This window comes from Nelumbo lutea, chromosome 1 (assembly GCF_056320005.1).
Source record: "Nelumbo lutea isolate HS-2025 chromosome 1, American lotus-T2T, whole genome shotgun sequence".
Taxonomy (NCBI): Eukaryota; Viridiplantae; Streptophyta; class Magnoliopsida; order Proteales; family Nelumbonaceae; genus Nelumbo; species Nelumbo lutea.
Window position 1 is genome coordinate 137,030,607 of NC_142684.1, and position 23,074 is coordinate 137,053,680.

Sequence of the window (23,074 nt, forward strand, 5' to 3'; positions counted from 1 at the left end):
TAAAACCAAACAGAGCCTTGACAGGCTTCCACCCTTCCGATCCCAACACAGCCCAAGTGTTTGGCAATATATATAAAAACCATGGAGGATGGAGCACAAGTGCAGAACAGTAGTAAGTATTCACATTAGCATGGTAATGGTTCAATCACCATTTTATCTATCGGTCCAACATATCAGGTTTTCAGACCATTCAATATGGTCGTCCAACTACAATTGCTATTTTCTTTCCTCCGATAAGGATCAATGGTGACTATATCATCAGTGGTAGAGAGTTGAGACACATCCATCCTTGTGACTTGTGAGCTGCGGGCAATGATGATGATCCCCAAAAGGTGAAACCGATGGCTCAATTTGGAGAAATTCCCAAACCTGTGGATCTCATACGTGGATGTCTCAAAACAATGATGTTGGCTCTTTCATGATCTCGCTCGTCCACAGTCCAAATAGCCTCTAAAAGCTTAAAAGAGTAACAACCGGAAGCCAAAACCCACTTGGTCAACATGATATTCCTTCACTTCTGAGCAAATGTCAAAATCAGGTTAGAGAAAAATCTCAAGCCAAAGTAGGTTTTTCTGGAGACCATTGCACTCCAAGCGATGGCCCAATCTGCATAAAGAAAACAGCAGGAAACCAGAATATATCCTCACACATCCTATGGCTAGAAACCATTGGCCTTTTTGAGGAAAAAATGAAAAAAAAAAATCCACAGCCGTTGATATAGCCCTCTTCATCTGCAAAACTAAACTGATTATGATCCCCTGCATATTTAGAACTTGGACCTGTGGTTTAACTCTGCAGTGTATTTAGACCATCTAAATCCCTCCCTTTGCTCTTCAAAAGAATTTGGTGAGTTCAGTATAAGATCCACCCAACAGGCGTAGAACCAAATTAGTAAGTCTCTGTTTAGTGGTGAACTCGTGGTCCTCAGTGTGGAGAGCCCCATCTTTCATGTCAACATGTATGATACAGATGTTTCAGAAACTGCTACACCATTAAAAAAAAACACAAAATATGGTGTGACAGTTATCAAGGAGGGGTGTTCTTGGGATATCTGCCAGAAGAAGGTATCCGCTGCAGAACTCGTGAAAACTCTGGCTTTAGCCGTTTACTTGAGATCCCTTGCAATGACCTGAATGAAATTAGATATAATCAGTAAGCAAAGGAGAAATGGGACAAACAGCAAGGAGACAACAGAGGATACTATGCTAGAGAACCCAATCACAATATAGAGACCCCATAGCAACCGGCGAGCCCAAATGTATTTTCTTCTTCTGCCACCTTCTGCAACTTTTTATTCTTTTCTTCATTTTCCCCCTTCTCTTGTGGGTGGAGAAAGGGTTCATACACTAGGCACAGAGCACTCACTACTCATGTTCCCCCAGCATGGAATACATTAAGAATTTTTGGTTTAGCTCAGACCTCCCAAACCAAAACCCAAGTAAAAAATCTTAATATTAGAAATTCCATATGAACAGTGAGGCAATGACAACCAACAAACCATCAAAAATAGCAACAGGTTGAAGTACCCCACCTTGGAGAACCCGGACGTTTCTGAGTATTCTGATTAAGCATCAACTTTAGATTTCCAAGGGCTTCATCTGCAGCCTATGTAAAAAGATTGCCATTTTTTTAGATTAAAAAAATGTTAGCATTGGTACCAGTAAGATTTAGAGAGGGGAAGGAATTGTATAATACATTAATACCTGTATTTTAGCTTCATCCCATGATGACCCAATTCCCTTCCCCAATACATGCCCTGCTACTTCAACCTGTGACAGTAACAACCAGAGGGATTACTAATTGGGAAAGGACAACTAATAACCAAAAGGCAAAACTGTAATCAGAGGTTTGTACTACCAAGCATGAAATATGGATTCTACTGAGACACCCCACCAATGAAAATCTCCACTTTGATTGTGCTCATGTATTATACAATTCTAAGATTAAAAGGCATTTGCTCTTTTTTAGGATTTTTCAGCCAATTTTTAATCCCCAAGCTTTTGGTAATAATGCATATTCAACTGTCGCTCATTACTTGGCACAATCATTAAGATGTATGTTTCACCTAAGAGATTACCCAGAAAATAAATTGCCTGAATAAATAGGCATATGCAGTATAAATCAAGGTGCAGACTTTTAGTTCCATTATAGACAAGGTAGTTGATTCCGTAACTAACTCTTGAGAGACTGACTACAAATTGAATTAGCACATGCTTCACTATAAATTACAAGTACAAACTTCAATCTTATTTTCAAGTTCTCTATTCCTTGACTGATTTTACTAATCAATAAATAAATCAAGGTATCCTTAAAATCTAAAAGAAAATTTGTTGTTAGAGCTTACTGATGACTACATGATGCATTGGATACCAGTCAGTTAGATATTCAAACATAGTAAAAACAAGTAAAGCATTCACGACTTCTTAAAAAGAAGCACCAGCGAGCATCCCTAATCATGTAAAATGCAAACCTCTGCATAGACTTCTCCTTTCTGTGTTGAATTTGCAGAAATTGGGGGCATTTGAAAAGCTAGATTAAGTCCCTCGACCGTGCACTGGGAAGTAAAGCCTTGACATGTCAATGATCAATAATAAAATGCAAACTTAAGAAACTAAATTAAAGAACTAGAAAACAACAAGGTTCAATTTGTGGCAGCTTACTAGTTCCTTCAGGGCAGAAAGAGAGCCCACCGATTTCTTTGATCCCTCCAGCCTTGTCTCAACAAACCTGGAGGACTCTGATGACGTTGAAAGTGAAAGAGAGTCCTCCTTGGAGAATGGAAGAGATCCAAAAGAATTTGTATCATTCAGAAGCCCATTCTCATTTCCATGAGAAAGCTTATTCCCATCCCCATGCGAAGAGTTTGGATCAGACTTGATATGTGACAGATACTTATCTGTAAAAAATAATGACCATGTGGTTAGAATCATCCAGAATGCATGTTGAGAGAAGAGAAATGATAACATTCAACAAACAACCTTGACACAAAGACACCACCCCCATTGTAGAAGAGAAAGAGGGAGAAAAGGCAAAAATATTTATATATGAATCTTCATCTCAAAAGCAGTTACCAAACAGAAACTAGGTATGTTTACCAAAAGTTTACCAAAAGAAGAACGTAAACTAGCTAATATATTTCTGACCATCAGAAATGGAGACACAGGCTTGAAAGACTAATGACAGAGTGCATGCACCAAGAGGAAAATAGAATGCATTGGTCCCATTAACCTACTTTACCAGTGTCAATACATATCAACTGGGGACTGGGGTATGGACAATGATTCATGACCATCATGTAAAATACGAGGAAAGAGAAAGTTGAGCAGCAATGTACTATTTGGTGGAATATTACTTGAAAGAAAAATATTGGGCAAAGTGTTGAAGCCACCATAAAGATAGCAATGAAGGTATAGTTTCAACTGGTTGCACATAAAAAACCAAGAAATCTTCTGGCTTCAGTTCACAAGAAATTTATCGCATGATATAGTAGAAATTGGTTCTTGGTGATTTTTTTTTATCAATAACAAAAAATTGTATTCATTCATGAAAAGCTCCCTACTGGTCCCTGGAGAATATTAAGACAATATAATCAATTCATTTGCAATAGTTAGGCATAAATCACAATCTAAGGTCTGCCTAAGAGAGTATCAAGTATAGTGTGCTTACTGGCCAAATTCCTAATAGAGTTCTCAGCAGCCTGATGCTGGGCTTCTTTCCGTGTTCTACCAATTCCTTCACCAACTTTTTCTCCCATGAAATAAACCTACAAAGCAACAATTGACATAAACTTTTATGAGACTGCACCCCAATTAAGTCAACTAAATTGATATTATATATTTAAAATTGAAATGCATATTTTTTTCCTGACTGGTAAAAATTGAATTGCATGTTAAACCTAATACATTAAAGTCCATTCAGGCATCTAACTAAGGATAAAAGAAATCATTTGAAAGGAATTTTGAGGGGGTTATCCCCAAAATAGAACAAAAACATTTTTTTTATATGTTCTGAAGGGCTACACAATAGGAGGTAGCCCATTCCCGACCCAGGTGCAGGTGGGATTCAATCCCAAGTCTCCGATACAACCAGCAGGAGACCTTACCAACCAGCAACAAAAACATATTTCATAGCATTAATACAATAAAATAATGCAATCAAATCCAGAGTAGCTAGCACAACTGAGCAACTAACCTCGAGACTGCTAGGAAAAAATATGTAAACAAAATAATAGAACAGCTATCTTGTTAAGAAAAACAAAACCAAGATATCAGAAAAAAGAGGCATAATTAGCTTGGTCATGTTCCCATTCTACTCTCTATGCTTAAGAAGGAAAAGAATAACATCAATAAAAAAGAAAAAAAAATGTGACAAAGCACAAGGAAGTCCACCAAACTTTAACAAGTGGGATTCAATAACGTATTACCAAAAAAAAAAGGGATTCAATAACCCAGGTACCATCTCCTCAATTTCTTAAGCCATATTATACGAAAACAGCCATTACCTAAAACCCATGTTTTAACACTTCTCAGCCTGATATTTTATCATAGCACCACAAAATGGCTCCTTTATGAGATTATATGTAGTGTGCAAATAATGGAGTATAACAGATGCTTATTTAAACATAACATGAAGGGTTTGCTTCTAGGAATTCAGTAATCCTTCCCCTATTATCTATATCTATACTATCTATACTACTAATAAAAGAGAGAATAGCCCCATTTTCTGGACTTTTCATTAGACATTTTTACCCCTTATCTAATCAACATACAACGGGCATAAAAAAGGGCATATATGTCCTTTACTCTCACTCCAAAAACTGCCCACTTATAACGGTTAAGAAACTGCCCACTTATAACTGTTCAAAAACTGTCCACTTATAACAGTTAAGAAACTGCCCATTTATAACTGTTCAAAAACTGTCCATGAATTGTAAATAGTTGTCTTGGAGATACTGTCATGTGCAAATGCACGTACATGTTTACTAGTCTCATTCAATGTTTTAAAAACCGATCCAGAGGCCAAACTGTTTTTGCCTCCGAATCACGGGCTACTTGTTTGGCCGGTCGGGTCGAACACACACACACACACACACACACACACACATATGTATGTATATGTGTGTGTGTGTGTGTGTGTGCATGCATATATATATATATATATATATATATATATATATATATGCGGTGTGTGTGTGTGTATAAATATATATTTTAGCAATAAATATGTTTTAGATATGTTATATGTATTATTTTATATTAAATTTATGTTTTAATTTTTTTATTTATAATAAATATTAAAAATTGCAATTTGAGGCCAAAAATGGGGTTTTTTCGCGAAAATAATGGGGCAAGGTGCCTATGGCCGCTTGGGGCGCATAGATCTTGAAATGTTACCCAAAATAAAAAAAAATCACCCCAATCGGGCATCGTAGTGCAAAGTTATGGCCTCTAAAAGTTTTGCATGCATTGAGTGTGCAACCCGGTCACCGGGTCAAATGGCCGCTTGGGACGCATAGATCTTGAAATGTTACCCAAAAAAAAAAAATCACCCCAATCGGGCATCGTAGTGCAAAGTAATGGCCTCTGAAAGTTTTGCATGCATTGAGTGTGCAACCCGGTCACCGGGTCAAATGGGTCAACGGCCAAACTGGCCGGGTCAAATGGCTCTTGACCAAGTCAACGGTTTTTGACCGTCTGACGGGTCTTGACTGAACCAGACCCGAAATCCTAGTCGGGTGATGGTTCGAACGATTTGACCAACCGAGTCAACAACAGGTTGAAAATGTAAAGAGACTGGGCCGAATGGGTCCTAGTATCTTCTCTTGTAATATTTATTCTATTTTCCTATTAGCTAATGGGCCTCTCTTAATGGGCCTGATATTTCTTTTTGTTTGATCTCTTTATGTTACTGCCTAGCTGGCCACCCACTTAAGGGCATACTTGTAATTATTTTAACATTAATTTTTTAGTAAAGAGGATTAGAGAAGAAAGGGAAGGATTATTCGAACCTTTGTTCTTCTTCCTCCTCTTTTCTCCATCTTCTTCTCTTGTACCGTTGCTCTTACTTTTCTTCCTCCTTTTTCTCTCTAATTTTTCAAGTTTACACCTATTTTTGAGGAATGTTTTACATCTTGGTATCAGAGCAGGTTTCTTTCTTCCTTCTTTTCTTCTTCCTCTTTTCCCATACACCCTTAGATTAAGAGAGTATATGGAGAGATAGGTTCTATATAGCTTAGAGGATCTCTAGCCTAGTTGGTAGAGGGTTTGAAGAGTTTAAATCTGGCTTGATATTGCCAAGAAGTGGTGTTGTTTTGTTGCTGCCCAAAACCCTAGCCGACTAAAGATTTTCGAAAGTACAAGTAAAGGTGAAGCTTTGGGTGTGGCGCTCTGTGCTTGGGAGGTGTCTTTTGACTCCTAAGGGAGGGCGATTCAGGTTTGGAAGAGATTGGGAAGCTCTAGTAGGAGCGGCTACATCCTCACTCTTCCTCCCCAACAGTTGGACGGAGTAAAACCCTAGTTTTCAAGCATCTGGGTTCTGGTTTGACTTCAAGTAAGTTTATATAGACCAAATTTCTGGTTCTTTGATTTTCGTTTGATTAATGGAGCCATACGAAAGTGAGTTCAAGCAAGTTCCGGTTTCCGGCCTTGGCTTGGTAGATTTCATTTTGACTGGTGTGACCACAATCAAGTTAGATGGGACAAATTATCTTGCTTGGGCACAGTCTATAAGAATTTATGTATGTAGTAGAGAAAAACTCGGGTATCTCACAGGTAGTAAAGTGAAACCCAAAGAGACAGACCCTGAATTTGAGAAATGAATGCAGGAGAACTATACAATCATTGGATGGTTGGTCACCTCTATGCAACCTCATATAAGTCAGCATTATCTCCGGATGTCTTCGACTAAGGAGATGGGACAGTGTTACTGAGACCTATCCATAGAAATTGAATGTAGCCAGAGTCTACAAGTTGAAAAGTGATGTAAAGAACCAAAGATAGGGGGAGAAGAGTGTAACAATCTACTATTCTATACTGAAATCCCTATGGCAAGAAATTGATGTTATGGAGACAGTTGTATGGGAGAGTAAGAATGATGCTGAAATGTATAGGAAGTTGGTGGAGAGAAATAGGGTGTTTGAATTTCTTACTGGACTCAACCCTAAGTTTGACATCATTAGGCAAAATATCCTGGCCAAAGATGAGGTTACTCTTTCCCAGGCATACGCTATGATAAGCAGTGAGGAAAGTAGGCAACAAGTTCAATTACAGAGTCCACCTACAGTATACTTTGCACATGCTGAAATAAAGCCAAAGGGTCATACTGAGAAAAAGGATCAGATATGTGAATGTTGCAAGAAACCGAGGCATAGAAAGGATACTTGCTGGAAGCTTCATCCTGAGTTTCTTCCTGATAGGTTTAAGAATAACAACAGTTCTAAGAAGGGCAGTCAGGTAGGAAAGCCTAAGACAGCTAATGTTGCTACAGTACCTGAAGGAGTAAATAAGGAGAGTGAAGAAAAATCAACCATTGAGCAGTTGGCAGCAATGAAGGCAGATTTTCAAAAGTATGGGAGGCTGCTAAATCACTTGGAAGCTACTGTTTTTTCAACTCACTCTTCCAACAACACATCATCATCATCTGCATTTGCTCACTCAGGTATTCGTACTTCTGCAAATCATGCTTCAGTTTCGGGTAATCATAAAATCCCTTGGATTATTGATTCCGGTGCATTAGACCATATGACTAGCCTGTCTAATATCTTCTGCTCATACCACCTTCTCTCTCGTAAAGAGAAAATATCCCTTGTTGATGGGTCTCTTGCTCCCATTTCTGGTAAAGGGGATATAAAGACCTCTGACACCCTTTATTTATCTTCTGTCCTTCATGTCCCTAAACTTAATACAAACCTTTTATTTGTTAGCAGCTTAACTAAATCCATGAATTGTAGCATAACATTTTTTCCCACTCATTGTGTTTTACAAGACCTGCAATCTCAGATGATGATTGGGAGTGGCTATGAGGCGAACGGAATATACTTGTTGGACACACCAGAAAGAGCTTTTGGACCACCTCTAGGAGTTGCCTTAGAGTCAATCTTGTCAGAGTCTATTGACCAAGTCTTGTTATGTCACTTTCGGTTTGGTCATTTGTCTTTTTTTGCTTTGAGTCATTTGTTTCCATATATGTTTAAGGGAGTGTCTTTATCGAGTTTTCATTGTGAATCATGTGAACAGGCAAAGCATTGTAGACATTCTTATTCAGTAAGCAATAAAAGATCTCTTTCTCCTTTTCATATTGTACACTTTGATGTGTGGGGGCCATATCATTTGCCAACTATGGGGGGTTACAGGTACTTTATCCATTTCATTTATGACTACTCTCGTTACACTTGGATTTATCTCATGAAATCCAGGGATGAAGTACCAGCTATTGTGCAAAAATTTCATGAACTCATCCTCACCCAGTTTAACACTCGGAGTATTTTGAGAAAACCCTCTCTGCCTATCTTGAAACTTTTGGGGTTATTCATCAAAGTTCTTGTTCCTACACTCCACAATAGAACGGAGTAGCGGAAAGGAAGAACCAACATGTGGTTGAAGTTGCTAGATCCCTCCTATTTGCATCCCATGTTCCTATAAAATTTTGGGGAGATGTTCTTCTTACTGCTACCTTTTTTATCAACTGTATGCCCTCCCGGGTTCTTAACTTCAAAACCCCCTTTGGCCTTCTCTTCCCGAATGAGGATCTTTTTTCTCTCCCTCTCTGTGTTTTTTGGGTGCACTTGCTATGTGCATGTTCACAGCCATCAAAGGCACAAATTTGAACCTAAGACTCTTAAATGTGTTTTTCTGGTATATACCTCCACACAGAAAGGATATTGTTGTTTTGATCCAGTTAGTGGCACCCGCTTTGTATCTCGGGATGTCACATTTGCTGAGTTGATTCCTTTCTTTAGTATTTCTCCTAAGGACGAGAAATCTGAAGAACCCTTTGTTATGTGTTAGGAATTGCCTAACTCAGGGACTATTTCAAGGAAGCCTGCCTCCTGAACGAGAGAGAGAGAGAGAGAGAGAGAGATTGTATTCCCAAAATCAATAATTCCTCTTTTGGCTTCCTTTCCTTATTTATACACTTCTGTTATATCAGCATCTCCACTTGTCCAATTTGTTATTTAGTTTGTTCTAGTGGTTGGCTGTCAGTTACATTACTTAAAAGCTGACATGGCCTTTTCTTGTACACTTGTATTCCCTTTATTTGTGTCTCAACAGTCCCTCCTCCCTTGAAAGCGACCTTGCCCTCAAGGTCAAGATGTGGAAATCTATTTTGTAAGTCCAAGTAAGGTTCCCAAGTTGCATCCTCAAGTGGAAGACCTGACCATACCACTAATGCCTCTAGTTCGATGTGATTCCCTTTGCGTATCCACCTAAGATCTGTTATTTGGGTGGGCTCAATTTAACTTGGCCATCTTCCAAGAATGATGGGAGGGTGGTTGTTGTTATTGCTTTTGTTTTTAGCCATTTCTTTAATAGAGATACATGGAATTCAAGGTGCAATTTTGATGTTGCTGGAAGGTCAAGCCTGTATGTCACAGACCCAATGCGTTCCACAATCCGAAATGGGCTGAAGTACCTTGGGCTCAGTTTGTTCCACCTGCGGCCTGCTACTAAAACTTGCTTGTATGGTTATAGTTTAAGGAAGACTTGCTCCCCATTCTAGTGCTAGACCGACCTATGCTTTCTGTTGTAAAAGTCTGCCATCCATTGTTGGGCTCGATAGAGGTGGGATTTGAGATCTTGTAACACCTTATCTCGCTGGAGGAATTGGTCTTCCACTGCGCTACTGCTGTAGACCCTTTCTCATATGGGAGTAGGGGAGGTGGGTCTCGTCCATATAGAGCCCGGAAGGGAGTCATTCCTGTTGCATTGTGATACGTGGTATTGTACCACCATTCCGCCCAATGAAGCCACTTGAGCCAGTGACGTGGCCTATCCCCTGCATAGCACCTTAGATAGGTTTCCAAACTCCGGTTGACCACCTTAGTTTGCCCATCCATTTGAGGACGGTAGCTGGTAGATTTGAAGAGTTTCACTCCCTGTAGTCGAAAAAGTTCTTCCCATAAACGACTCGTAAAAATTGGATCGCAGTTTGAGACAATAGAGTTAGGGGTACCATGCAGTCGTGCCACCTCCTTAGTAAAAATCTCAGCCACCATTGAAGTTGAAAAGGGGTGGGAAAGAGGGAGAAAATGACAGTATTTGGTGAATCTATCAACCACTACGAGAATGACGGCCTTGCCATGGGAAAGGGAAAGCCCCGTAATGAAGTCCATGGATATATCCGCACACACTTGTGTAGGAATTGGGAGTGGTTGTAGCAGTCCTGATGGAGACTGGGTATCAGCCTTATTTTTCTAGCAAATGACGCATTCGGCTATGAATTTTTGGACTGAATTCCGCATGCCTTTCCAATGGAATTGGGTGGCTAGTCTCTTGTAAGTGCGCAAAATCCCTGAATTTCCTCCTGCTAGTGATGAGTGGAACACCTCCAAAAGCTGTTGAATATGGGTTGAATCCTGTGGTATCACCATTCGAAGTTTATACAACAGCAAGTTATTCTCCACTGTGTACCCTGGGTGGCTAGTAGGGTCCTCTTGGACCTGTGAACGCAGCTTGTTCAGTTGTGGGTGTCTTTCAACTTCTTCCCTTAACTGACTCATGATGGAACATGTTGGGCCCGTGAGAAGTAATGGAAATAGTTGTGGTTGGTGTGACGGTTACATTACTTAAAAGGCTGATGTGGCCTTTTCTTTTACACTTGTATTCCCTTTATTTGTGCCTCAACACTATGTCTCCAGTTGTTCCTCTTCCCATTCCTCTTGAGTCCTCTCATGAGGTGTTCACTTCTCCCACAAGACCTACCTCCAATATTCTTGTTCCTCCTCCTCCTCCACCTCATTCTCCTATAATTCTTCCTCATCCTATTCTCCAAAGGTGGTACCAAAGGCAAAGACTCAGACATGGGCAACTTGTTTCCACTCCGACAGAAGAGCCTCTTGCTCCTCCCATCATTACTGAGGTAACAGGTCAGCCTTCCTCTGACCGATCTACATCTTTCCCAGACCTTGACCTTCCTATTACTCTCCGCAAGGGCAAGCGGAAGTGTACAGCCCATTGTATCTCCAAACACCTGTCTTACAGCCTTCTCTCTCCTTCCTATTACTCTTTTCTTGCTTCTGTTTCTTCCCATGTGATACCCAGGTCCGTACCAAAAGCCTTATCTGAACCTGAATGGACGGATGCAATGATGGCTGAACTGGATGCTTTGCACAAGAACCATACCTGGGATATTGTTGACTTGCCTTAAGGGAAGGAACCAGTGGGTTGTAAATGGGTGATTACCATTAAATATCACTCTGATGGATCTATTGAGAGGTTTAAGGCTAGGCTGGTTGCTAAAGGCTACACTTAGATGTATGGCACTAACTATCTTGAGACATTTGCTCTTGTAGGTAAGATGACCTCAATCCAGGTTTTATATCTCTAGCCGCTACTTTTGATTGACCCCTACACCAGTTTGATGTTAAAAATGCCTTCTTGAATGGAGACCTACATGAAAAGGTCTATATGTCTTTGCCTCCAGGGGTGTATAGGAAGGAAATGCAAGGCAAGGTGTGTAAACCACAAAAATCTATTTATGGTCTCAAACAGTCCTGGGGCTTGGTTTGAGAGATTCAATGCTGCTCTTGTCTCCTTTGGTTACACACAAACTCAATCTGATCATACCCTATTCTTGAAGAGAAATGGCTCTCTAGTGACCTTTTTGATAGTTTATGTTGATGATATTGTGGTCACGGGTAATGACACTCAAGAGGTCAATAAACTCAAAAGATTTCTTAACTCTGAATTTGAGATCAAGGACTTGGGAGATCTTCGGTATTTTTTCAACATTGAAGTTGTTAGATGTAAGGATGGTATCTTCATTTCTCAACGTAAATGTCCTTGACCTCCTTGCGGAGACTGGTAAACTTGGAGCTAAACCAATCTCCACTCCTATTGATCCCAATCATAAGCTTTCTGCTACAGATTGTGAACTTTTATTTAATAAGGGGGTGTTTCAGAGACTGCTTGGGAAGTTGTTATATCTTTGCATGACTCAGTCGGACATTTCCTATGCAATAAGTGTTATTAGTCAATGTATAAATTCTCCTAAAGATACTCATTTAGCTGCTGCAAAAAGGTTTCTGTGTTACTTGAAAGGGTTATGTGTTACTTGAAAGGTACTCCAGGGAAAGGTATTCTATTTGCCAAACATGGACACATGAAGCTGGAAGCTTTCACTGATGCTGATTGAGCAGGATGTAATGATGATAGAAGATCCACCTCAGGTTATTGTGCTCTGGTCGCTGGGAACATTGTGTCATGGAGAAGTAAGAAACAGTCTGTAGTTGCTAGATCCTCAGCTGAAGCAGAATACAGGGCAATGGCACATGGCGTGTTAGAATTACTGTGGCTACAATCCATTTTAGAAGAATTGGGGATTGACTATGAGAAGCCAATGATGCTCTACTACGACAACCAAGCAGATATAAATATTGCACATAATCCTGTTCAACATGACAGAACTAAGCACATTGAGGTTGATAGACATTTCATAAGGGAAAGAGTTTCCTCAAAAAAAGTTTGTTTGCCATTCATCACATAAGATGAACAATTGGCTGATATCTTGACCAAGGGAGTTCCGAGAGGGAAAATGACACTATATATAAGCAAGCTGGGCATGATTGACATCTATGCTCAGCTTGAGGGGGAGTATAAAGAGACTAGGCTGAATGGGTCCTAGTATCTTCTCTTGTAATATTTATTCTATTTCCCTATTAGCTAATGGGCCTCTCTTAATGGGCCTGTTATTTCTTTTTGTTTGATCTCTTTATGTTAGTATCTAGCTGGCTGCCCACTTAAGGGCATACTTGTAATTATTTTAACATTAATTTTTAGTACAAAGAATTAGAGAAGAAAGGGAAGGATTATTCGAACATTTCTTCTTCTTCCTCCTCTTTTCTCCATCTTCTTCTCTTGTACTGCTGCCCTTACTTTTCTTCCTCCTTTTTCTCTCTATTTTTTCAAGTTTACACCTATTTTTGAGGACTGGTTTACATCTGAAAACATTGATCTCATTCATCTTATCTCACAGGTACAGGGTGACCTACAAACATGATTGGTTGGTCCTAATATTTACCTAGAACAATTTAAATAGTCAAGTCAACTCAGCTAATCCTTGTGCCAATGATCAATATTGTGCCAACTATATGAGGCTGGATATGTAATCCTGTTCTGCTATTTCACTCTATACAGTGCCATATCCATTGTCAAAATTATGGGCCTCCAAATCATTTCTTACTTACTTCAACCAATGTCCCTTTTGGCCTGCCCCTAGTTCCTTCTAGACCCTTCAACTTGCATCAGATCACTTCTCATAGGTGCTTTAGATGTTCTTTCTTTGCACATAACCAAACCATTATAGTCTACCCATATTTTATCACTTTCTAAGACGCCTCCTAGGCTTTGGCAAATACACTCATTTTTTACCCCATCATTTCTAGTTTTCCCACCCATCCATCTTGACATTGGCATTTTTTCTGCTATACTCATTTTTGGACAATGTTGTTTCTAAGACAACTCCGTACAGCATTTCTGACCTTATTGTTTTATAAAATTTTCCTTTTTACTTCAGTAGTATTCCCATATTGCACAAAACTCTAGATGCACCCCTCCATTTTGCCCATGCCACTCTAATCCTATGGGGGACATCCTCCTCAATCTTATTCTTTTTTATGAATTACCTACAATAATTTAAATGACTGAAACAAAAAGAATTAGTACCCAGTCAAAAAAATAAGGCCAATGGATTTAACCTAGAAATGTTCTAGAATCAATAATTTTTGGGTAAATCAAAAGCTAAAGAAGCAACCTCAAATGAGAACTGCAAATCCGTACTAGCAACCAGACCATGCCTGAATTCCACCTACAAGTAACAAAAACAAATTCAGAATGAGAAACATATAAATTTATTCAGCCCCATGCACAGGCCACCAGGGTAGTTGACTTTTTTTTAATAAATAAGAGTCCTAAGACTTTCTCAATACCTTGGTTCCACACTTCATTGCAATTTCTTGTACAACCCCAGCTGGAGTTTCTGGATACTGCAAATTCCCACGTCCAGATTCAAACTGAAGATCCCTATTGCTGGAAGATGAGCGACCGAGAGGCAGCTCTTCACCTTCAAAATGAAAATTTCAGAAGATAATGTAAAAATGTCACATGCAATGAACTAATGCATCCAAAATATAAACAACTGAAATAAATGAAAATATAATAAAATACAACAGTCTCCATCTTTCCAAGTCCATTAAAATAAATAACCAAACAAAAGGCGAAGCTAGAATCTTGATGCCTCTAAGACACCATAGAAAATTAGAAACAATGGTATCATTTTTTGTAGACCCGATTTCTTATTCTATTCCCAGCAAAAAAATTACATATTTAAACTATACTCCATATTTCACATTCTCGACCATCAGTCACATCAGTTAAAAGTATAAATACCTGAAACTTGAATGGATTGACTTCTTTTTTTTTTCTTTTGACAAGTAACTTGAACAGGTAAAGAATCGAAGTGAGGACCAGACAAGTTAGCAAGGTTTTGTTTACACACAAAATCAATATGACTTTCAAAAGCATATAGTAAAGAACAATATAACATCAACAAAAATGAGCAACTGCTTGAAGATATTTGACTTGTTAATAGAATAACCCTCGACTTGAACAGGTAAAACGTGTAGCATCTCTCTTAACCAATTTGACCTGCCCTAACCCTAGTTTTGTTTGGTACATGTTCATAGTTCTAAACCTGTTCAAAACTTCATACGTTCTGCTTCAAAACCCAGCAACTTTGTTACAAAAATCAGTATTTCTTTTGGGGTCTCTACATGTTTCAAGTGTTGTCCAAAAACAAACTAGGTCATTAGCAAATTATGTTACATTTAATGTCATTCATGAATTGGTGATTTTACCCCCAAGAAATTCAATTCTGTGCAATCTAATTCATTTTAAGATTCCAGATCACCTCAAAAATCATATAATAGAGTTACAAACTTGGGATGTGATTTCCCAAATATAACTAACACAATTATGTTTAGGTCAAAGATTACCAGATAATGGACGGTGACCCGATACCGAATGGTTTATTCTCATCCGATCATCTGTTTGATGTACCTATATATCAATAATTTCTTAAATCATTATGCTTCATCAACCACAACTTTCGCTCTACTTTTAGGAATCAATCTCAAGACTACAAGGTGAAACCATTGCCTGTTACCTCTTTCGCCAATCTTTGGTTTTCGTTAAGTGATCTATCAGAAGGAATGGAACTCTCCAATCCCTGGAAAATTGGTGGACGACGAGGTCGGTGCTTATCAAAATGCACTGCCTCTGGTTCTAAAGGAAATTCCTTAGGTATTGTGCGATTTAGTTGTCTTGGGCTCATCTCTTCCTCCGACGGAAACCAACTTCCATGAGATTGCACAGCTGGGACTGAAACTTGTAGAGGAGGTCTAACTGGAAACGGAGGCTCACTTGAGGTGTGTTCTCGTGTGTCTTGCCCATGTTGCAAAATAAGAAGTCGCCTCCTTGTATCAGGATCTAATTCTGATTCTGGGACCTCACCCTCTTCTCTTGCGGGAGAACTTTGCAGGCTAAGTTCTGGTGGGCCTACTTGAACTAATGGCTTAGCCAATGTTGCAACATGAGGAAACTGCTTATTAGGGAAAGGCATCATTGGCCCTTGAGAAGTTGGCAGTGAAACAGAGCTTGATGAAGATGCCACTGCATGCTGGATAAGTGGTAGCCTTGGGTCCAGACTATTGACCAAAGAAGAAGCTGGAATTGCATCCTGAACAAACAAACATATCTCCAAGTTCTATCATATATTTTCTATCAGCAACTTGAAAAGCAATATTATTGATAACAGGAAAACATACATACAATTATCTTAGCAGTAATAACATTTATATTTATCCTCTCCATTTATCCAAAGACTACCCCCCTCAACCCACTAATTCTTTCAACTATCCTAGTGCTGCTAGCAGCAGGTTGAATGTACAAAGATTCTTTTTATCTCATAGTTTTATCACACAACCGCCATTAGATTTTAGTGGTACATCTTAGATGCAAATCTTTAATTTATTCAATCTACATACAGGATATTAAAATTGGGAATAAGGTATTATATTTTACATGAAGAAAACTTTGCTTTAAAAGAATAAACTCATCCACAATAGATGCAAAATAAATTTACGTAAAAGGTGTGTCTTTCCAAGAATATGAATGCATCACCATCCCACAACTCTTAGAATCCCACTACAAGCCAAACAATGGGGAGTTCTAATCCTGGATTTGATCTATCCAGGACAGGTATATCCTTGCTTCTAAATCCCTTCAAAGAAAAAGAGGGCATCTGTTGGAGAGGGGGGAGCTACGAAAAAGAAAAGTGGCAGAAGTGATATGCAACCTTTAATCTCCTTTCAACCTCAACATCAGTAATCCCTTCAAAACAAAGTGGATCTTTGTTTCCGTTTGAAGCAGAAGTATCATCCTGAAAATACATTCATTAAAGGATGTTTAACACAAGATAGATCAGGAAGAAACCAAAAATTTAAGTGTAGCATAGCGCCAGGGTCATATATTATTACATGATGCAAATAGCCAAATACAAGGACGAGATTAGAGATTGAAAACACAGGCAATGCCATAAGTGTCAAAGAAGGCCTTTCTAATGGATTGTTCAAGTGCCAAATTAAATCATTATTTTTGGAGGACATCTCCCAGTGGGACTATTTAGTGATAGGTCATTTACCTGCATGAAAGCAGCAGGTTTTGCTAGAATGTGGAAGGCCTACCCCCAAATTAAATCATTACTTCTGGAGGACATCTCCCAGTGGGACCATTTAGTGATAGGTCATTTACCTGCATGAAAGCAGCAGGTTTTGCAGGCATGCAGATGGCCTACCCTAAGTACCTAGCAGGATCCTTTTGGTTTCACAAAAAGACTGAGTGGGAAAGCCCAAAGTTTATCATGGTTTACCTCTGAAATTAAATAGTTGCTCACATCAGGAGGAGAAGGAAAGCCTGCCATATCATCTTCATAAAAAATTTCAGGAATCCGTTGTAAAAGAACTTCATCAAACTCCCTGTCAAAATTAACCAAGATTCTTTAATGCCAAAAAGAACAGCACAAGCCCACATACAAATCCATACCTTATGTAGTAAAGTATTATGATTACCTAAGATAGAAATAATCTAAAAATATTTTCATCAGTAAACTTTCATTTTGGGAAACCATCTATAAACTTAAAGATGGATTCTTTCCTTTATCAGTACTTGGAAGCAACAAATTGCAAATAGAGTGGAAAGGAGAAACAGGATTTCTGTAGCCATCCCCATACAGTTGGGATAAAGGCTTTGTGAAGTTGAATTGAGTAACCAAATTCGCAAATCCTTAATAGCAAGACTTTGTATGGGATGTGTGTGGCCTTACTTGAAAAATCCACCTCTAACATTGCATGCAACATTTCTTGCAACACAGAGAACTGGGACAGCATTATTTGCCTGCAAGGAAGCCAGTAATGATAAGATGAAGTTGTCTACCAATGAGTGGATTAAATACATGTTTTTCCTTGAAAAATATTGTAGTATAAAAAGGATTGTGGCATACTTCAGCCTGGGGAGCATAATATGGAGCAAACGCAGGAACAACATGCACCCGAGGTTGATCTTTCTCATCCCACACTTTCAACCGATCATCAATAACCAATGCCATCTTAGGATGGCAAATTCCAACTTGGAAAACATTGAGCAGAGACTTCCTTGAGCCTATTAAGATGTCAAAATAAATAAATGTGATACAGACAGCAATGCCCATGCAGTTCAAAAATATAAGACAAAAATTTAAGTATGACACTGAACAAAGAGATTGGATCAGAAACAATATTGAATATCATTAATCATTTGTCTAATTAGACACACAACAAATAATATAAAATGAGATTGTGAAATGGAGAAGCATATAATCCATTCATAACTCACCAGCTTTGACACACACTATGCGATCCAGTAGTTCTTTTGTGTTGATTAAATTTGAATCTGGATCAAGGAGCCTCCACATTTCTAGAGCATAATCTCTTTCAGCCATTGTGCATACATAAACCTCAAATCGTTTGCGCCCTCTTGCTGTTAAGTAGCTACGGAGATCCTCCCATGCAGGTCTCAGCCTTACAAGAACACTTGTATCACGAATCTGCAAAGAAACAAATACTTTGTATTGCTACTGGTGAAACACTTCAACTGGACACTGCAGACAGTCCTGCATATGCTCTGCATTTAAATATGGTAGTAACCTATCATCCCTAATGTGAATACGTAAGCCTAATGAAGAGCAAAAATAAAAAGCAAGTAAAGGAGCTCTAACTGGAGGGAGGCATCAATTGTAATCCCTCTGTGACAATATGATTACCAAAAACTGAATCATGCAGTACATGCATCTTTGTTTATATCAATGTCAAATTGTCAGTGCTTGTGCATTTAATCATATCTTTGCATGTGCAGTTGCAGATATAATGATAGTGAGAACCATGATTTCAAATTGAGACAGAGAGCATCATCCATTGAGTTATGGGCTTGACTTCAACAAAGGTCTTGGGATTGATCAGTACATACCCCAGGATTTATACGAGTCAGAATGATGTTCCTCTCCTGTAATCTTATAAGTGGACGAACAATTGGTTGGTGGTTGTCAGACAGAGCTGGAACAATCTCAGATTGAACTTTAATCACCTTTCCATTATCAATAACCTGATCATTTTCTGCATATTGTTTCAAAATAATCTTGTCATCTTGATACCGTTTCACCTCTGCTATCATGCCAGCAATGCGTTGTGGGTCCACCTCTGTGCTTATTTTACGCTGTAAGGCATCAATTCGGTCCTCAAATGAACGCATTGTATTTGCAACTACAAGTGTCTCATCAAGATCAAATACTATGCCAAGACATCTAAGATTTAACATGACAAGACAAGAATTGTAAAGTCCTGGTGCAACATTAAAACCCCAAAAACATAAACATTGTTCGCCAATCTTCCTAGTTGGCATGGCCACCAAATGGAGCTCCTCCTCTCCCAGGGGCACAACAGCAGTCTGTAAGCATAAAAACATCAACAAACAAAGCAACAGCATAGTAAGCAACAAGATACTTTGGGGAGTTGAAAACAGCCACATACATGGATATCTCCAAAAGTGCATTTTGTTAAAGTATCCATTTTAGTTTTTATGTCAACATGCAGATGAATCAAACAATGGATGCATTTATATATGTAGATGTGTTAGATCAGAGGGCAGATAGTACAAAATGACAGAGGTATCATCTTAAGCAGGTTCTCAATCCACAGAACTATCACAGTGAAGCAATGTAATAACTGTATGAGATTATTCGACTTCCAAGAAAGATAACAACAATTTTCATGCACACATACACATTAAATTTGGATTTTGAAAACATATGCCTATTTTCTTTATGCAGAAAACTGTTCATAAATCATCTCCCTCAACAAATTCTACCTGAATCATGTTTCTCAGCAATAAGCAACAATAGCAATTATTTGTTGGATCAGATTTTATGAATTTTCAAGTGTCATTTTAAGTTTCCTTGTCAGTATCAAAGTTTCACCTGAAACATGCTCCTACTCAAATTAGATTCATTTATTAGCATAAATCAAACCATCTACACATATTAACTTTAACAAAACCCAAGCATTTGTCAGCGTTTTAACAAAAAAAGCTTTTCCAAAACAACCAGTTCAGTGAAAAGCACAAAAACCCTGTGAGAACCATCAATTAGAAAATCCATGAGAGCCAAAACATGATAACCACTCTATCAAACCCTGGGAAGACAATAATTTATTCTTCTTCCTTCTTTTATTTTATTTTTTTTTTCTTCTGATCAGTTGGGAAGATGATAGTTTTGAGATCATTTGTTTCTCAAGTTTGTGGAGCAAGTTCATCTCCTTCCATCCTAGGTAGCATTGAGCAGTGCATTGCACACATATTATAACAATTTATTGGGGAAAATACAAAAAAAAATGCTAAAAATCACAAGTAAAAAAAAATAATAATGAAACATGAGCTAAAATGATAGAGTTCACTTGTATTACGAAATAAGGTCCCTTGTTCATTCTGTTCAGATTTATCTGGTTCAACATTTCTTCTTCTGTTTGAGCTGTTTTTTCATTTTGAGTTTGGTAGTACCTTGTTCTCTCTGAGACAAGACGAGTGCAAAGAAAACAACGGAGAGTCCCCTGACTGCGACTTCGACTCCATTTTGAGGCAAACGCCACAGGGGGCGATAGTGTGAAGGACTGCCAGTGGTGGGCACCTCTCACTCGGTTGTGAGAAGTGAGAGATCCTGAATTCCTTGTTCGTCATGTCGATTTCCTGGTTCTTGGGGAAAATCTCTACTTCCCCAAGTGGAGAATTCCCCTGATAAACCACCGATTTGAGCATTTCAAAGGGGACCCAGAAAGAAATTTCTGCTCCAAACTCAAAAAAACCTTGAATCAAACAAATCAGACTGAAAATTCCCCTTGCCTTGTCCTTCTGTCCAGTAAATCAGAAGTTCTGGGTCCAACATTAGAGAAGAAACGTGGGTTCTTTCAAGGGTCCAAAAATGGGGTTTTCTCGTCCATCTGAAAGAAAAATCGTCACGGATCCTTTAGCTTTGTGTTGATTTCATCTGGAGTTTCGATTGTCTTGCATTTTTGCTGATCTATGACTCGATCTCACGCAGTTTTAGCGATTACAGCAGGGGAAAAATTTTGAATGTTCTTTCTAGTTTGCCTCATGTTTCTGATATTTTAGGTCCAAGAAGACGATCAACGACGAAAAAGAGAGGTAGAGGATTGCTAAGTCGATCGATTTGGTTGGTTGGTTGATGTTCGAACCAGTCTGTGATTTTAGGGTTTGATGATAACGACGACGACGAAGCAAAGAGAAAAAAATAGAAACCCTAAGAAGTCCAGCATTCCACGAGAAGGAAACGTCAAAAAAATAAAATAAAACAAAGTTGTGGGGGCTGCTCACAACATATATGCAAATGAATACTCTTCGTACTAATCCTGACCACATTACATATATTTTACGTTGCCCCACACAGGGGAGGGGGGTGGGGAGGGGGGTGGGGGGTTGAAAGTTTGACACGAATTGAAAATTGATGCCCTAACAAAAAGATAATTGAGCTTTTTCATAATACATTTTAGATCGGATCGTGATAACTGAAGTAATTTTGATTCGGTTCTGGCATACTCGCATTCAAGCTCTTGAATCGAGCTAGGCTCGAGTATAATTCTAGTCGAATCCACATCCACCCATACGCCCACCTCGCTTCGCATTAACTTTGCAAATTGGAATTAGGGATGTTCCGGCTTAACTGAATAAGGATGGATTGCTTAATCCGACCTTGCTACGCGAATTGTATGGTGGAGCGAATATTTGTGGCATTAATTTTGAGTTGGTACCTACTTCAATTGTTGGTTAAACTGGGTTTACCAAATCATGAGCCTTTTTTTTTCAAACCAACCGGTCTTTCAAACCATAAGCCTTTTTGAACCAAAACCAATTGGTTAATTGGTTCCGTTTTTTACCAAGTCGGTTCTTTGGTTTTGGTTTATTATATTTATAATATTATATATTATAAATAGTTATTTATAAATAATATATGTAATGCATATATATACAAGGATTGGAAATATCGATACAAGATGGTATTTCCATGTGTTTGTGTTGTATTGGGTGTATTGTATCAGTATCGGTGCATATAAATGATATGCTATGAACAAGGGTGTATCTCTTGAATCATGTGTATTGGAACATGGAAGGATGTGGACCAATACATATATATACCATGTGTTTGCATTGCCTCTCTATTAAAAAAAGGGGGAATTCTTAATTAGTACTTTGTACTTTGGGCCTAGTGCCACTTTGATCCCCAAACTTTAAAATGTTCAAAGTATTAAAAAATTCCAAGTATATCATAAAGTCAATTTTAAGAGACGTATCGAGATACGCCTTAGATACGCATGTATATTGGAGAATAACTAAGATACGAATATATACACTTGGAAACACTATAAATACTTTAATGAATCATAAAAATACATCGATAAGACTAAATATAAGATCTCAATGAGGTGTATATACATTAAATTAATACATTTTAATCGTTTTATGAATAAATAATTATAGTTAATTATAATTTCATTAAAAATCATATGCTTAACTGTAATTTATAAATTATAATTCTTAAGTTTTAATGTTTTATGGGATGGAAAAAAAAACCCAACTCTCATATCCAACCATAAAACATGTATTTACACAACTTCTAAGTGAAAATATAATTAATAATTATTTATTATTTAAATAATTATTATTTATTTTCAAATATTATAAAAAATAAATAATCATTGTACAATATATTCAAAAAATATTTATTAAAGAAGAAATTTCAATTGCTTTGTGGGTATGATAGATCATCCAAAGAATTATAATATATTCAATCGTTGTGATAAAATGATAAAATTTAATTAATTATTTTTTTATTTTTTTATTCTAAAAATGTAAAAATAAAAAATAATAATTAAAAAATAAATTTCAATGGTCTGTGGATATGATAGATCATCCATAGAATTATAATATATTCAATTGTTGTGATTAAATAAAAAAATATAATTAATTATTATTTGTTATTTTATTCTAAAAACATTAAAAAAAAATTAAAGAAGAAATTTCAATTGCTTTATGGATGTGATAGATAAATCCATAGATCAAAAGCATATTAAGCCTTTATAGGCAAAGAAAAATTACATTTTCAAATTTTTTGTTAATTTATATTTCTCCAAATATCTTCATGAAATTTCCATAGATCTATCGATAACACAAAAAATTATGATTTTGAATGTAAGAAATGTATA

At 37.8% G+C, this 23,074-nt stretch overlaps 1 protein-coding gene across 1 annotated transcript; it reads right to left on the reverse strand.

The window, feature by feature from the left end:
- Window positions 1-100: 100 nt before the first annotated feature.
- On the reverse strand, window positions 101-21,211 carry CPL1 (C-terminal domain phosphatase-like 1). Its single transcript, XM_088944640.1, has 17 exons — window positions 20,358-21,211; window positions 18,774-19,250; window positions 18,144-18,354; window positions 17,773-17,930; window positions 17,596-17,666; window positions 17,143-17,248; window positions 16,570-16,653; window positions 15,379-15,951; window positions 15,209-15,272; window positions 14,144-14,277; window positions 13,969-14,022; window positions 3,667-3,763; window positions 2,661-2,896; window positions 2,471-2,554; window positions 1,704-1,769; window positions 1,532-1,605; window positions 101-1,129 (listed from the first exon to the last, which is right to left on the reverse strand). The coding sequence occupies exons 1-17, from the start codon at window positions 20,610-20,612 to the stop codon at window positions 1,027-1,029; spliced, it is 2,847 nt and encodes a 948-aa protein (XP_088800766.1). The 5' UTR covers window positions 20,613-21,211; the 3' UTR covers window positions 101-1,026.
- Between the last annotated feature and the right edge of the window lie 1,863 nt (window positions 21,212-23,074).